The 18,013-nt window shown below is 44.0% G+C and overlaps 1 protein-coding gene across 12 annotated transcripts in view; it reads right to left on the bottom strand.

Moving 5' to 3' along the window:
• The window catches only part of DIS3L2 (DIS3 like 3'-5' exoribonuclease 2), a 270,679-nt gene that overhangs the window by 229,836 nt on the left and 22,830 nt on the right, over positions 1-18,013 (bottom strand). For 4 of the 12 annotated variants that reach the window (XM_008173711.4, XM_065557595.1, XM_024110278.3 and 1 more), the window contains 4 exons: positions 13,802-13,960; positions 13,369-13,511; positions 4,242-4,295; positions 33-134 (listed from right to left, as the gene is read on the bottom strand). In XM_008173711.4, the coding sequence (XP_008171933.1) occupies positions 33-134; positions 4,242-4,295; positions 13,369-13,511; positions 13,802-13,853 (351 nt within the window). In that variant the 5' untranslated portion in view covers positions 13,854-13,960. The remainder of the gene's footprint in view (positions 1-32; positions 135-4,241; positions 4,296-13,368; positions 13,512-13,801; positions 13,961-18,013) is intronic. The other 8 variants (XM_024110280.3, XM_065557598.1, XM_065557599.1 and 5 more) reach the window with 3 other exon arrangements.

Raw genomic sequence — 18,013 nt, 5'->3', positions numbered from 1 at the left:
GTGCAAGCCATAGAAATGAACATTGGACTGACCTTCCATTGCTCCTTGGGAAGCAGTTTCACCACCACAATGTCACCATTTAGGGCTCTGTTGCGAGCAACCACCCCATCAATAAAGATATCACGAATCCCATCCTATGGAAAGGAGAAAAAAATGTGAAATATCAAAGCATAAAAGACTAAGCTATATTTACTGCAGAAGTTTAAAAATAGCGACAAAAAAGGACAAGAGAGGGTCCTGTGGCACCTTTGAGAGTAACAGAAGTATTGGGAGCATAAGCTTTCGTGGGTAAGAACCTCACTTCTTCAGATGCAAGTCAAAAAAGGACAGCGCACACACCCTGGGGAGATGGAGATACATATTTAAACGTTACATAACGCAGCAACAAGTCTGTTGTAACTGCAGCCAACCGCAGTCTGTTCTGCCCCCTGCAGTCCAGAACCCCGCCTTCTAAAAGAGATGACCTTGGTTTCTGTAGCCCCACCTCACATACCAATCGCAGCTACTCCATACAGCAGGGTTATCTGCCCAGAACACACTTGACACTCAGCTCACAATCGAGATTTGGTTTTGGGGGGGGGGGGGAGAAGAGTCCCCCCCACCTGGGATCAAGGAGGATCCGGTTTAATCGCAGAGGTTTGTAGGTTTTTTTAGGGAATGGAGGTTTCACTTTCACACCGCTTTTGGTCAAGTTAAATCTACTGCTTTCATTTTTGCTCCCTTGTACTTCGGCAAGCTGAGCTGACAATTGTGTGCGGTTGGTTGCAGAACACCATGAACCTTTAAAACCCTAGTATTAACCTGGATATTAAGACATGTTCTTCTATTGTGGAGCCTTATCCCCTTTTCTTAGCTTTAAGGCATAAGATGACTGTGGGTTTCTTTAGTTTCTAACTTTTTTTTCAAGAAAAGCCAACCTTAAGGGAACTAAAATCTTAAACACACTGGGGTTTTAATGCAGTTCCTCAAATACACGCTCACGATTCTCTTGCACCTGCTAAGAGCTAATCTGCAGCATTACCATTATACCCAGTCTTCAGGGGAAACAGTAAACATATCGAATAAGGCCTGGTAGATTTCTCAGGTTAACATCACCTAAGTAGTCTGTGCTGCCTAGACAGCAAAATAACAGAGGTAGAACCCTGCTGTCACGTGAAACTGAGGCCATCCTCCAACCGAGCAAATTACTCTTAGAAAGAAAAGCACAGCAGCTCAACAGCTGTGTCAAAGCTGCCTCCCATGACAAGATGCAGAAAAATTGCAAAGCCCGTTGGACCAACATAATTCAAATTGGAAACTTTTCTTTTCAAAAGGCCAGATTTTTACACATGGCCCTACAGCTCTTCTCCCACCCCCCTGCCCCTGAACGAGATCCACCACATATCTACAAAGGAAAAGTCAAAGACTCGTTTTAAGAAAAATGCCTTTTTTTTAACCTAGCTGTACAATTCCATTGTAACGCTGGCTTGTTGCAGGGCAGGAGGAGGTTGGGATGTGGGTTAATTTGTTTGCGCCATACATTTTTTTTTTTTTTTTTTTTGCAAAAAAAATTAAAAGTAGTTTCTCCATCTGCCAACAGCAGCTCTGGAAGCGCTACGCCAGCCAGCTGAAGCTATGCTGCTAGACTAAGCAAGAAGGGATTTTCTTTTTTTGATTTGCAGCCAAAAGCTCTCATTTTAAACAATTTATTCCTATATACAGATTTTTAACACCAGTTATTTCAATGCCTGCTAGAGCAGCGGTAATTAAAAACTGGCCAACACCACCATACAGCTTTTTAAAGTAACATGTCATAAAAATGCAACATTTGCTTACTTAGCGCTTCAGCACTGTGGTCCATAAAGTTAACTCACACTCTCCCAAGTATCTGGGATTTCCCATTTTTTGTCTCCTTCCCCCCTCACCAATTCTTCACACTCCAAACAGTCACCTTTTTGCATTACTAATGTAATTACAATGGGCTTGAACTGCAACACAGTACCGGGGTAACTTGAAAGGCCTACGCTTCTACTGAGGTGTTTACGCTGGATTCGTTGCCATAGCTTCAGAGCACATTACAGCTTGTAAGAGGATCGGATTCTGTGCAGTCATCTCCCATTCAGCAAGATGTTTTATTACTATATTGCCTTCACTGAACAACAGTAGCAGCCTTTTACATTTCTGTCTGACAGCAGGGAGATCTGTGGTCATTCTAATCTCTTCCGGAAACAAGTTCTACAGTCATGGGCCAGCTGCCAAGAAAGCTCCATCTCTCATGTTCAAGTGTCTCGCTCTTCAAGATGACAATTCCACCATTCAAAAGATCACAGATACTGAAAGCAGTCAAGATTGCAGCATGGGAGGCAGGGTTCTAATAGCTTGGGTCCATCCCATGGAAGGCTTTGATGATAAAGCTTTTACCTTGACTCGGCATTCAACAGTAAGACAATATACAGAGCAGCAGTCTGGATCAACGTGCTCGTAGGGACTTGTGGCATTAAAGTGACCTGCTGCTGCATTTGAACCCAAAACAAGCCTAAGGCTGGCATAATAAAGCCCCGAGGTGACAAATGCAGGGGGTCACTGGAGCCAAGTCCGAGCCTGACAGAATGGGGTGCAATGCCCGGGCCAGCTGCAGGGGAGAGATGAAGACTTTTCACAGCCTTGATGGAGGGTTATGCTAATGGCGAGTTCCCCAAATGTAACCCTCTCCTTACAATGACTACTTCCACCTGGCCCAGACAGATCATCCTCCAGGGGCTGACTCGTCCTACCACTGGGCGATGGTGCTGTTTGCATGATTTAACCCAGGAAGAAAAGAGAGTGATGGCAGAAACGTAACCCTTAACTAACATTCCAGTGCCTATGTATTCCAGAACACAAACCTGTGAGTGATCTGCTTTACCATGAGGTAATAGCTAAGCACTCGTGGGAGTAAGGATAGAGCTCTTTGCTTGTGTGCACAGTTGGACTTAATGTTTAGCTAGTGTTTTGTGGTTTAATAGGATAGGTTTAACAGTCTACACTTACCTCATTCAAGAGAGCAAGCAGAGAGGAGTACAGAACATTTCCCATTTACACACCAGGACTGTCAGTGCCAGTTTCAGGAAGCATTGGAGACCGCTATTATGAGTTTCCTCCCCAGTGACTCTCAAGAATCTTCCCCTTTGCACCAGCACAAATAATACAAGTCTTCCTCTATGGAAAGAGGCTTAAAGTTCATTTTCTATGACTGACTGACCACAGAAGTTAACACAAATCTCTGGACTTTCAATCCTGACTCCAAAAGAATTATGCCCCAAAAGTAGGAACGATATTAAACACAACCAACAACTCAGTGTCTGAGCAAGGCCCTTTTTCTCCTCTACCTCCAAACAAAACCTAATCTCAATATGAAACACCCTGTCACATTAGGAGCAAAACTTTAATCAAGTCACTACAAAATAACTGTCCTCAACTACACCAGCAGAGAGGTAACCTTGCCTAAAGGAGGCCCTTCAAATCACAAGAGTCCTTCCATGGAATGAATAACCAATGTAAAGAAATGGTCCCATGTGATAACCGTGAACCTCAAGCCAAGCTATACACCAGTGGTTTTCAACCTGTGATCCACAGGCCCCGTGGGGCCGCAGACTATGTCTAAGGGGTCAGTGAAAAGTTGTCATTACCATAGAACAGTGGTTTACAACCCTTGATCCCCAGACCCTGGCGATCCGCAGACCATGTTTAAGATTTCCAAAGGGTTCTATTAAAAATTTTTTTAGGGGTGCACAAATGAAAAAAGCTTGAACCCCACTGCTATACACAGCTTGCGCAAAAGTGGGTGCATTAGAAGGAACCACGCATGGTACTTTTGGACCAACTTTATAAATTAGCTCATGCAGCAGATCGAAAATGGAGAGCATATTTGTTCAGGAAAGATTAATTTAAATCAGTGGAAAAATCTATAAATCCTCTGTAGCCATAGACCAAGGGTTTACAATTACACTAACTAGTGGTCCTCAAACCTGGGCTCAGCTGGTGTCTTTGGGTTAGAAACAAGTGTCCCCACTTTCATCAGAAGTTCAGAGACATTAAGTAGCACTTTGTGGTGTTGGAAACAGTTTTTTTTCCCCACTATGTACATACCTTAAGGTTTATTTTAATGTATCCTAACTGGTGCATCTTGTTACACAAATCAAAGTGACATTTCGTACACAGTACAACTACTATCTTCATACACATTCATTTAAGAACGACGGAGAATTATAAATTATACTTACTGGAGATGGAATGAAGGCTTCATGGTATTTCTTAGGATTTATTCTCAAAGGTCCCTTAATTAAAAAAAAAAAATCAAGATTATGTCTGGAACATTAGTTTTATGTAGTATTAGTTAAACTGGATGACTACAAATAACATAGTTACTTTGAAACATGATAGATATATCTGAATTTCCATTGCAAATTTTAAATTTTGAGATTAGTACCTGTGTGTTGGAACCATTTCAATCCAAAACTAAGTACATACGTCCACCCAGACACAACCCCTTCCTCCACTCTCCACCTGCCAAACAGCATGAGGTCGGGCTCCCAGACGTCATTCTGTCACACATTACACCATAAACCAGAGTACTCCAAAAAAGGCTTTTCAGAATTAGACATTGATATCGATTTTTATTGAGCACTGAAACTACATTCTTCTTTTATTTTTCCTAATTTGAAGATTCCCAGGATATCTCAACTGTAGTGAAAATTCACAGCTCTTGATTACATGAGGTTTTCCAATATGACCTGGGAATGTTGTACTAAACTTGGTGACTTTGTATTTGTTTGCATCAAGAATCTTTATTGTTTGGATTGCAGCCATGCCTAGGAGCCGCAGTCCTGGACCCATTGGGCCAGGCACTGTATAAACACCAAAGAGGATGAACCCTGGCCCAAACCTAAGTTACCTGCTAAAGCAGGGCAAGTTGTACTAAAGCTGGAATCTGCAATCTAAATGCACAGAAACAAAAATTCTGACCTACGGTGAATGACAGATACTATGATAGCCTGCGTGCTTAGCTTCAATGGAATTTCTCTGACAGAAATATTGGGAAGGGAAGAGAGGCCGGGGTGAAGACTGACTCAGCAATATATGCTCTTCAGGCAAAACGTGTTATCATAAAATCATAGACTATCAGGGTTGGAAGGGACATCAGGAGGTCATCTAGTCCCACCCCCTGCTCAAAGCAGGACCAATTCCTAACTAAATCATCCCAGCCAGGGCTTTGTCAAGCCTGACCTTAAAAACCTCTAAGGAAGGAGATTCCACCACCTCCCTAGGGAACCCATTCCAGTGCTTCACCACCCTCCTAGTGAAAAAGTGTTTCCTAATATCCAACCTAAACCTCCCGGCATTGCAACTTGAGACCATTACTCCTTGTTCTGTCATCAGGTACCACTGAGAACAGTCTAGATCCATCCTCTTTGAAACCACCTTTCAGGTAGTTGAAAGCAGCTATCAAATCCCCCCTCACTCTTCTCTTCTGCAGACTAAACAATCCCAGTTCCCTCAGCCCCTCCTCATAAGTCATGTGCTCCAGACCCCTAATCATTTTTGTTGCCCTCCGCTGGACTCTTTCCAATTTTTCCACATCCTTCTTGTAGTGTGGGGCCCAAAACTGGACACAGTACTCCAGATGAGTTAAGTAAACAAGTAGTGAGTTCAGGTCAGACATTCAGTATTTCCTTGTTTTCCAGTTTTGTGCTGCAACCAAGATCAAATCCATTTGGAGTGTTTTTAAATATAGATGCATAAAATGTTACTCATTCCAATAGCAGATACGCTAGTGTGCCACCTTTTCCCATCTGCTGTTACACATCCCCCATCAAAACCAAATAAATGATGGTTCGATGAGTTCCTTATAAAGTCCTTTGCTGATGCTGTTCTTTAAGCAGCCAAGAAACCAGGCCCGCTTCCTTCCTTAGCCCCCACCTCCTCCTCAACAGCCACAACGCTTGTTCAGACAGAAGAACAAATATAACAGAACAGCCCCTGGTTTTGATGATGATGATGTTTTTTGCTCTGTTTTTTTGGGGGGTGAGATTGGTTTTGCTTTAAAAAGTTGTATCATATTTTGGGAGACAGCTTTGGGGGTGGATAGGGCAGGAAGGAGAAAGGTTTCTTCCAGCACTGTCTCCCACCAGAGGGCCAAAACCTTATTGGACTCCAGCTGCGCTTTTGGACTGTTCACTAACATGGATAGTAATAACAACTCTGTAGTAAGAAAAGTTTAAAAGGTGAATTGAAAGGATTTTCCAAAAACAAACAGTTGAGATCCAACATCAGTAACGGGTGTAGACATAGTTATTAACAAATAAACTTTAAATTAGAGAGGACATTCATTTTCTGCTTCCCCATCATCCCGGATTAAGAGAGAAAAAGGAAATTTGAACAGGGGATTATTGGTTATTTCAGAACACTGACACTTCAATTCCAAGAGCATCCTGGGAATTGTAGTTTAGAGGACTAATTAAAACATTTACTAACTTTTACTCTTCTAAAATGAGACAGTATTAACTACAGTTGCATTAATAAATTCCTTTTGCTTTTGATCTGAAACTTTAAAGCCTTTTTCATCCATGTATTTGGAATGTCTTCAATTACTTATATGAAATGTATTCCATCTGTGTTTAGCAATCATGGGACACTCTCACTGGAACTGCTTCCTTATAAATTTGATGCAGCATATTAATTTTAATGTATTCTGGGAAATGCTCTGAATATAGGAAAATAACCTCTTCACACATAAACGTTTTGCTGGCTTGAGGAGAAATTTGCTAGTTTGTGAAGTGGGTTTTTTTGGGTTTGTTTGAAGTTTGAAAACACCAGCAGCACGAGGACAAATGGACTCCTCATTCTTCAGATCTTATTTGTGCACTTTGCAGCAAACTGTCTTATTTTAGGCCTTATTTTATTGTATGGTTAATATTGAGATTAATTACATCGCGTGCACCTCCCAGGACAGTGGCAAGATAAGCATGGAGAACACCCTTGGGGAGCAAATCAAAATTCTTCACGCATAGGCAAAATGAGATCTAGTGTGCTGTGTTTAGCCTCAATTCGGAATGGCACCCTGTGACTTTGCACTCTATATGATTTTATGAAAAACGCTAATGAGTGTGAATATAATGTAACTGGAATACGCTTCATGCAGAAGGTCCTTTGTAAGGTATCATTACAAAGCTTATAATCTACTGAGTGTGATCATCCTATTTGTATGTATGTATCATTCTTGTATCTGAAACTAGAAATATGAAATATAACTCTGAGGGCCTATTGTAATTATGCAAAATGTGGGCCATTAATGGTGGTTTGGAATCTTGATGGCTCCCATTAACCAGGACAACTGACTGTGGATGGTTCTGTTGGTTGCAGGCCTTCCTGTGAGTCAGGCTGGGAGGAATGAAGGCTTGGGGTCTCACAGGACATGTGACCCTGTCACTTGGTACTGAAATCCATCTTAAACCTGGTGCTTTTCCATTTAGAAGGGGGGTGGGGACCCAGAGAGACAAAAGAGTCACACCTTGTGCCAAAGCTATATAAGGAGGGGGAACAGAACAAAGGGGGATGCAATCACGAGAAATCCCCTAGCTACTACCTGAGCTGGAACAAGGGCTGTACCAGGGGAAAGGATTGTGCCCAGACTAGGAAGGCATCCAGTCTGTGATAGAAGCTAAGTCTGTGTTTGTAGCCGGCAAGCTTGTCTGGCACAACCAGGCAGGGGTCTGGAGTCCCAAGCTGGCAGGGAAGGCAGGGACAGAAGTAGTCTTGGCACATCAGTTGGCAGCTCCCAAGGGGGTTTCTGTGATCCAACCTGTCACATGCCCATTTAAATGATGGAAAATCCACAAAGTCTTCTTTCCAGAGAGGCAGTCAGTCATCAAATCACCTGGCTTCTCATTGGAGATAGGAAGCAGTTATTGGTAGTCATAAGAGGGAGAATAGCTTCTACAATGTGTCAGTCAATTCCTGTTCCCAGAATTTCACCAGCAATGCAGAAGCAAATGAGAAAGCATCCTGCGTCACACAAGAACCACCCCTTTGGGTAGTTAGGGCCAGACTGTCAAAGAGTCACGTGCAAATATCCAATGTTCACATGAAAAATCAGGTTTTGCATACATGGCAAGTAGGGCGCCTAACTAGCGGTGTGCACAAATGCCTAATTTGTGTGAGCATGCTGAGTAGCAAAACGTCACGCCATTTAATATATAAACGCTTTACCTATATTATAGAATTATGACAAGCATCAGAACTCTTATGTCAAGTAGCATTCAAATACTTTTTCTCTAGTTCTTTCCCTGAAGCAAGGAACTCCCAAAGTTTATCTTAGAAAGCAGATGGACCCTATTATCTGTGCCTATGAAAATCCTATTTACAATGTTGTACATTTCACGCTGTGATATCATATCTGGAACCAGCTACTCTCCCCATCTGCAACGAACAACTGTTCTCATATGTGTATTAGGGGCTGAAGCCCTGGCTGAACAGTCTCATGATGTCACACTAAAGCGGTATTATTTTACAGTAACTTGCAAACAATGGCTGCTATATTTATCAGTGTTTTTATGTCAGCAAAGCCAGCGTTTGGGGAGGAAAGGATTGCAGCAAGGTTTTTAAACATCTCCTCATAGTTCAGGTCGACCTCACACCCGCCAAAGAAAGTCCTTAAACTTATTAATTTTCCTAAGAGGTTACAAAACTCTGGATTTCCCAACTTTCTCACTTCTTCCAGAGAAGCAGGGCAACAGAAAAGATACTTAGACAACACTTCAAGCATCCCAAATCAAGCACTACACGTAGGCCACCCCAACATGGAGGCACAGATCAGCGTGTGTGGAAAGCACAGAGAAAAGTCAGTGTCCAAATATCTATCCACTGCCAAGGGCTGCTTAAAAAAAACTGCAACAAACCATATAAGGGAACCCCCAGTTTCATACTTGTAAAGAAACTGCTTGCAAAAGGCAAGGCATTTGGATAGCCAAATAAGGTTCAGTGTCTCTGTAAATCAGTGTGCTTTCTGAAGCTTACCCTGTCACCAGCCATCAGAGGTCTTGTTACACCTACAGTCTTTTCACCCATCCCTTGATCTGAAATGATGGCTAATGCATGGCAGGATGATGGAAGTTCCTTTGGTTCATGCTGTTTAACACACAACCTGGTTCTGACAAAACGGATATCTACTACCTTTCCATGGAGAAGGTATCCAGTCTTGTTTAACTTGAGACCTGCATGGATGATTCCAATAATCGTGCCTTGGGTCTGTTTGCTCTTGGTCAGGTACTCTTCTACACATGGAGACCAGGGAAGGGGAAAATGCATGAACCTTAAGCATCTGATCCCAGATGTCCATTCTCGTGGCTGGATTTGAGTGTGTCCCATGATCAAGTGGAATTCTGTAGGGCACAGCTCATCATGCTATTTATTGAACTTCCTACTTAAGCAAACTGTGTATCAAACCTAGCATCAGGAGTCACTGAGACATCTAGTCGTGACTGATTTCAGCATCCATGAACAGAAATGCTTGTAGGTCTTAATGACTTGGAACTGTACAGCCGCTATGGAAGGCATAGGATTATCTCCAGGGGGTCTCCAATTCATGCCAGGGGACACATGAGCTAGGATCTTCTGGAATATTTTGTTAAATTACATTGCCATGGACCAATCATCTTCTCCTCAAACTTGAGATCAGGGTGTTTCCTTGCCCCGTTGAGATGACAGACCTACTGTTATGTTCTACCCTCAGACATTCATGGACCCAATGAGATTCAAGAATGCTCTGGGAGATTCTACTACCCATCCACAGGTTCACATTGCTGATGGAAAAGAATTCTCTTGGCCACAGCCATTGACACTGGTACCTGGACGTCTTCTGTCACTACAGTCCTTAGGAAAGGTTATCATTGTGTGTTCTCTCAGGTTACCATGGCGTTCTGATGTCCTGCTTGTAGGGACTGATGGAGTGACTCTTCAGGAGGTTATTTCCTTCCTCAGAGATCTCAGAGAGCAGTGCTGAATATCTGTTCATCTCCCAAGACTCCTTACAAGGTCTCAGAGGGTTTTATTCCTTCACCCTTCCTGTTCAGTGTGTATTTAAAGCCACTGGGGGTTACTGATAAGACACTCGGGGAGAAAGGTTTTGGGCTGCAATGTCTGTGATCAGATACTCAGCTCTGTATCTCCTGCTCATCAACTCCAGATTCTACAGTTTCAATAGTTTCCCCTCAGACAGAGAATCGGATGATAGGAAAGTGGCTGTACCACAACCCTGACAAGACAAACATGAAGTTTTCTGTCAGAGAGAAACATGAGCTGGAGTGGAAGCTTCATCATTTATAGAGGGTAGAGGCTTCTTGTGCTAGAATAATACAATCTGAGGAACTCTGGGAGATATCACCTCACACGAATTCTCAGGTACCAGCAGCTGCCTGGTAGTGCCTTGTATCCTCTGGAGCTGCACTGCATCTCTAAGGAAGATTTATGTCTGATCTCTGAGTTTATTACCACCTGGCTGTGTTACTGAAACATGTTCCAAGGAATATTCTTGAAGGCCACTCAGAAGCTCTGGTTGCTTCATTACACAGCTGCAGTGTGGAGGCCTTTTCTAATACAAGCACAGGACAGGGGGCTCCAATTCCTTCACTGGGTATTTGCTCCCAGGTGAGGGAGTCTGTAATTATTGGATTGGGAACCACTGTGAGGCTACAATGCCCCATATAATCCTTTTACAACAGCTAGAGTTGCTCAGAAATTGGGCTTCAAAGAGAAACTAACTTACAGCCTTAACTATGGTATCCTTATCATGATTCCAAAAATATTTCCATTAGAGCTGGATGAAAAGATTTGTAACAAGAACTCGACAAAATTGTTTGAAACCGCAAACATTTGTGAAACTGATTTTAAAAAAACCCCATCTTTCCTATGAAACATTGGGACAGGGACAACGTTTCTGCATGAGGATTTGCATAATTTTTCATGTTGAGGTGGGTTGGTTGTCACTGGTCACATGATACTGGTTCCAGATTCCTGATGGATGAGCCTGCTCATGTGGTCAAAAGAGCCAGAAGTGACAGCAGGCCACCAGCCATTCCTAGCTGGATAACACCACTAGATCATGTGGTAGGGAAACGGCGTAGAAAGAGAGGACGTGCATGCTCTAGTCAGCTCTTCCTTACGTTAGGACAGTTCATCCAAGCAGCCAAATTCTGACCTTTCAAGACATGGTGCCCTTACACCACTATGTTTATATGGCGTTTATATGGCTACCTTAATGCTGTGATTTCAATGGCTCTTTTTTAAATACAGTTGGAGTCAGTCTACAGGTCATAAATATCATGGTGTGGCGACACCGGTGAGGTTTTGGTGGGAAACAGGCTGGTTTATCGGCTACCAAATGATTATTATGCCCTCAGGGTACGTCTACACTTACCTCCGGGTCCAGTGGCAGGCAATCGATGTTCTGGGATCGATCTTTCGCGTCTGGTCTAGACGCGATAAATCGATCCCAGATTGATCCCGGAAGTGCTCGCCGTCGACACCGGTACTCCAGCTCGGCGAGAGGAGTATGCGGCATCGATGGGGGAGCCTCCCTGCCGCGTCTGGACCCGCGGTAAGTTCGGACTAAGGTACTTCGAATTCAGCTACGTTATTAACGTAGCTGAATTTGCGTACCTTAGTCCGAAGTGGGGGGTTAGTGTGGACCAGTCCTAAGTCTCCAATTTGCTTGCTGCACTACAGCGGACCAAAATTCAGGTGAAAAGTCAGACCTTTGACTCAAGGGTGCAAAATCTGGTATATGTGCCAATGCCGTTTTTGAAGCAGAACTGGAGTGCCTTTAGGTTGGTCAAAACTTGGGATTTTCAGGAAATTAACAGGAAATTTCAATATTTCAAAATCTGGTTTTGGTCGGATTCAAATTGAAACCAAATTTTTCAAAATTTCTCATGAACCAAAACTCCCCCAAAAAATCATTTTGGAAACACTGACACAGTTCTAGCATCTGGTGACCAAAACTGACATGATCAATTTCAGTGGTGAAACTGAAGGATCAAGAATCATGTCAATTACATTCTGCAGCTGCCAGAGCTCCCAAGTCTGCAGTTCAAGGCAACCCAGACTCCCAGGTCAGCTGGCCCTGCATGTTGCCTGCAAGCTGCCCATCCACACAGTGGCGCTGCCCCAGAACCACAGACCCTGGAACCCCAGCCTCTCCAGCAGCCGGCCAGGAAGCCAAGCAGATTTCTGACAGAACGCTGCCTATGATACAACAAAAGTTCGTCAAACCTGAGGAGATGTTTTCGCAAAGCATTTCACATTCAACAAATCAGCATTGTCTAACAAAACTGTTTTGCTGGAAAACTTCCAACCAGCTCTAAATGCATACATCACTGGTCTTTCGGATGCATAACCACACATCTGTGACTTTCCACGTGTGTGTTTCTCTTTCCTCTGGATTTTATACCTCTGATCGGTAGAATGTAAGGCTCTATCAAGTATTGCTTATTGATCATATGGGCAGGCACACGATCCTTAGAGCAGAAGTCCCCAAACTGTGGGTTGCATCCTCATAAGGGGGGCAAAGAGGAACATTCAGGGGGCAGCAGGCCCAGGCCAGGCACCATAGGGGGCAGGGAGGGAGCGCCACCCAGTCCCACCCCAAGCTCTGTCCCTGGCCCCGTCCCCAGCCTCAGCGCGGCTCTGTACTTGGCCTGGGGCCCAACTGCCGAGGCTGGGGAGGGAGCAGAGTCACACTGGTCGCCACCCCCCCCACGGCCTGGTGCAGTTCCATTCCCACCCCTGGCCCCACTCCCAACCCTAAACCCACCCCCAGCTGCGGCCCAGCCTCAGCCTCCTTACCCCTGTCCGTGCCCCCCACACCCCAGCCCCGCTCCTGGCCTCAGAGGGGGCAGGGGGCACACATAAGGGCAAGGGGGGGGGAAGCACGACTCTAAAAAGTTTGGGGACCACTGCTTTAGTGTGAACGTCTGTGAAGGCAACTTCGTGAAGGAGAATCAAAGATACGGCATCACCCTCTGCTCTTTCAGTTTCACTAGCTCAGTTTTGGCTTATAATACTTTGCAGTGAGGCAGGGATGCTACCTGGCCCTCAGCACAAGGTGCGTCACTTCCAGCTTCACCTTCCACTTCTCTTGAGCACACACACACACACACACACGGGAACAGCTGAGACACAGACGGGGGAAGAATGCCTCTGAGAAACTAGAAGAGACGCCCCCCTCCCCATAAAAATCTTCAAATAATATATAAATTCATTGTACTGAAAATGGCCGACATATTATTTGAACATGTGTTATTTTCACCGGCTTATCTATATCGCAAGAGCAACAGCATTTTATGTTCTGGGCACCTGGATAAGCTCTCCCCTTTTCAATCCTGCTGCAACATCTTCCATTGACATGTAGGCTTCAAATACGTTCTTCTTCCTCCCTCTTGTGGGTTTATTCCGATTCTTTCTATCGCCTGATGTGGAGACAGCAGCATGGGACTCTCCTGCAAATACAAATCCGCAAACTGTTACCTTTCTAACCCAAGTCTGGATGTATTTTAACAGCAGTTACAGGGAGGCTTTGTACTGTACTCAAGATTGAATCTTTGAGAGCAGCTTGCCTAAAATACCGACACATTACAACAAAATACCACAAGACTTGAGAGACCATAGCTTACAAATAATCAACAGTCTTTTACAGCTCCACTTCACCCCAGCCGGTCTTTTAACAGTGCCTGAGCATGCATTTCAAAGCAGCTTGTTTCTGAAGTGTGTGCCCACTTTGTTTTAATACCTCTGGGAGTTCCCAGTTTTCTAGAGTTTATTCTGCAGTCTGAATTGTTCATTGTTTCTGCCTGTGCTTCGGAGAGCTGCCTCTTCCTATCAAAATTCTGGGGAGCTCTGGTTGATTCTGAGTTGTTTCTGGTTCTTCCAAAGCTTCTCCTGTCTCCACCTGGAATCAAACACAAGTTTGTAATAAAAGAAAAAAATAAAGTGACCCACCTTTGTTGTACTCATGTTCTCAGAGAATCGGAGTAAACGTCACACTTATGTGTTATGGCCTCTCCCCCAAAGAAAAGTCATCTCATCACTAGGTCTTTCTTTCAGGAGTTAACTTGCAATACAATCTTGGCCCTTCATAACTCTTAACTCCACCATTAACTTATTTTATTACAAACTAAACTCTAGAAATTCCTAAACAAAATCTTGGATAGAGTCTTTCCCAAATCCTGTGAAATTCTTTAGACTGTATAAAAGGCGAGATGGTTCAAACGTTTTCAAAGTCTAACCTCCCACCACCACCTTTGCTCATCAAACTCCCAGCTAGTGATGAAATGTAAATTCACTCAGAATTGCATTAAAAATATAAAGAGAGTAGAATTACAAAAAAAATTAAAACACTTTGGGATAATTGGTTAGGAAAGATAGAAAATGTGGCAAAAGACCACCTTGGCTTAACCACGAGATCTTGCATGATCTAAAAAATAAAAAGAAGTCATATAAAAAATGGAAACTAGGACAGATTACAAAGGATGAATATATGCAAACAACACAGGAATGCAGGGGCAAGATTAGAAAGGCAAAGGCACAAAATGAGCTCAAACTAGCTATGGGAATAAAGGGAAACAAGACGACTTTTTATCAATACATTAGAAGCAAGAGGAAGACCAAAGACAGGGTAGGCCCACTGCTTAGTGAAGAGGGAGAAACAGTAACAGGAAATTTGGAAATGGCAGAGAAGCTTAATGACTTCTTTGTTTCGGTCTTCACCGAGAAGTCTGAAGGAAAGCCTAACATAGTGAATGCTAATAGGAAGGGGGTAGGTTTAGCAGATAAAATAAAAAAAGAACAAGTTAAAAATCACTTAGAAAAGTTAGATGCCTGAAAGACACCAGGGCCTGATGAAATGCATCCTAGAATACTCAAGGGGCTAATAGAGGAGGTATCTGAGCCTCTAGCTATTATGTTTGGAAAATCATGGGAGACGGGAGAGATTCCAGAAGACTGGAAAAGGGCAAATATAGTGCCCATCTATAAAAAGGGAAATAAAAACAACCCAGGAAACTACAGACCAGTTAGTTTAACTTCTGTGCCAGGGAAGATAATGGAGCAAGTAATTAAGGAAATCATCTGCAAACATTTGGAAGGTGGTAAGGTGATAGGGAACAGCCAGCATGGATTTGTAAAGAACAAATCATGTCAAACCAATCTGATAGCTTTCTTCGATAGGATAACGAGTCTTGTGGATAAGAGAGAAGCTGTGGATGTGGTATACCTAGACTTTAGTAAGGCATTTGATACGGTCTTGCGTGATATTCTTATCGATAAACTAGGCAAATACAATTTAGATGGGGCTACTATAAGGTGGGTGCATAACTGGCTGGATAACCGTACTCAGAGAGTTGTTATTAATGGTTCCCAATCCTGCTGGAAAGGCATAACGAGTGGGGTTCCGCAGGGGTCTGTTTTGGGACCGGCTCTGTTCAATATCTTCATTAACGACTTAGATATTGGCATAGAAAGTACGCTTATTAAGTTTGCGGATGATACCAAACTGGGAGGGATTGCAACTGCTTTGGAGGACAGGGTCATAATTCAAAATGATCTGGACAAATTGGAGAAATGGTCTGAGTTAAACAGGATGAAGTTTAACAAAGACAATGCAAAGTGCTCCACTTAGGAAGAAAAAATCAGTTTCACACATACACAATGGGAAGAGACTGTCTAGGAAGGAGTACGGCAGAAAGGGATCTAGGGGTTATAGTGGACCACAAGCTAAGTATGAGTCAACAGTGTGATGCTGTTGCAAAAAAAGCAAACATGATTCTGGGATGTATTAACAGGTGTGTTGTGAGCAAGACACAAGAAGTCATTCTTCCGCTCTACTCTGCTCTGGTTAGGCCTCAGCTGGAGTATTGTGTCCAGTTCTGGGCACCGCATTTCAAGAAAGATGTGGAGAAATTGGAAAGGGTCCAGAGAAGAGCAACAACAATGATTAAAGGTCTTGAGAACATGACCTATGAAGGAAGGCTGAAAGAATTGGGTTTGTTTAGTTTGGAAAAGAGAAGCCTGAGAGGGGACATGATAGCAGTTTTCAGGTATCTAAAAGGGTGTCAGAAGGAGGAGGGAGAAAACTTGTTCACCTTAGCCTCTAAGGATAGAACAAGAAGCAATGGGCTTAAACTGCAGCAAGGGAGGTCTAGGTTGGACATTAGGAAAAAGTTCCTAACTGTCAGGGTGGTTAAACACTGGAATAAATTGCCTAGGGAGGTTGTGGAATCTCCATCTCTGGAGATATTTAAGAGTAGGTTAGATAAATGTCTATCCAGGATAGTCTAGACAGTATTTGGTCCTGCCATGCGGGCAGGGGACTGGACTCGATGACCTCTTGAGGTCCCTTCCAGTCCTAGAATCTATGAATCTATGAATTAAGTTCTGTAGCTACCAAAGGAAGTGTGCTGAAGAACTGACTGAGGTGTCTGTACAATTACATACACTGACAATGCCAAGTACTGCCAGGCCCCACCTGTCCAGTTTGCTCAGAACAGGCCATAATCATGAGGCAACATTCAACAAAAAGACTCACCCTTTCCTCTCCTGCCGTCACCTCAGACCATCCCTACAGCCCAGAGAGCAAGCAGCAGCTTCCAAAGCCTATGCCAATACTGTGTCATGGATCAGCAGATTGGAATGTGAGGCAATGCAGCTGCCCCCTTTGCACTCCACCTGGATATTGAATATGTCATCACAGCTTTGCCTTCCAGACTGTACTGGCTACAGGCCCAGGATCCAAACCTGTACCTGCAAGTTTGAAATGTATGGTGGCCAACTTATTTTGTTAACAGTCTATCCAAGGTACAGTACAGTTATATTGTGTATGGTACGTCTAATAAACAAAACCCCAAAATGCTTTAAGGAGTTAAATAATAGCAGAGGGAAGAGAGATGAGGGGTATAGGCAAGACAGAAAAAAAGATTAGTTCAGTGGTGATTTTAATGAGATGGTGAGATACAGAGAGGCTGTTCCTCTGCACCTGCTGCTGATTGGAAGAAGCTCCTACATCAAAAGTGACGAAATGGTGAGGAGCAAGGCTCCTGCTTGTTGAGGAGAGAGAAAGACAGACCACCTCTGAGGCTGGCTCAGGCATGTCCATGGAGAGTTTAAGTACAAGGGCAATAATCATGAATTAGATCCCAAAGTGAACAGGGAATTTGTGGAGTAACCAAAATGATTAAAAGTCTAGAAAACATGACCTCTGAAGAAAGATTGCAAAAATTAGGTTTGTTAAATCTGGAGAAGTGAAGACAGAGTGGGAATATGATAACAGTTTTCAAGTACATAAAAGACTGTTACAAGGAGGAGGGTGAATAATTGCTCTCCTTAATCTCTGAGGACAGGAAAAGAAGCAATGGGCTTAAATTGCAGTAAGGGCGGTTTAGGTTGGACATTAGGAAAAAAAACTTCCTGTCAGGGTAGTTAAGCACTGAAACAAATTGTCTAGGGAGGTTGTGGAATCTCCCTCATTGTCTAACCTGCTCTTAAAAATCTCCAAACACCTGTCAGGGATGCTCTAGATAATACTTAGTCCTGCCTTGAGTGCAGGGGACTGGACTAGATGACCTCTCAAGGACCCTTCCAGTCCAACACTTCTATGATTCTACGGTTTTGTTTCTTTGTATGGCAAAGCAAGAGGCTGCAGTCTGCACACACTTAAGTCTGGAGAGCATGGTTTGGGGCAGGGCCAGCTCCAGGCATCAGCCCTCCAAGCATGTGCTTGGGGCGGCACCTGGAGTGGGGCTGCGCTCACCCGGGGAGAGCCGGGCCACGGCTGGGCTCCCCGCCCTCCCCCGGCGCTCTGGCCGGCCGGGGAGAGCGGGGCCCCAGCCGGGCTCTCCGCCCTCCTCCTGGCGCTCCGGCCGGTCGGGGAGAGCGGGGCCCCGGCCGGGCTCTCCACCCTCCTCTCGGCGCTCCGGCCAGTCGGGGAGAGCGGGCGCTCCGCCCTCCT

This window comes from Chrysemys picta, chromosome 9 (genome assembly GCF_011386835.1).
Source record: "Chrysemys picta bellii isolate R12L10 chromosome 9, ASM1138683v2, whole genome shotgun sequence".
Classification (NCBI taxonomy): Eukaryota; Metazoa; Chordata; order Testudines; family Emydidae; genus Chrysemys; species Chrysemys picta.
This window is presented reverse-complemented; position numbering and strand designations above follow the sequence as displayed.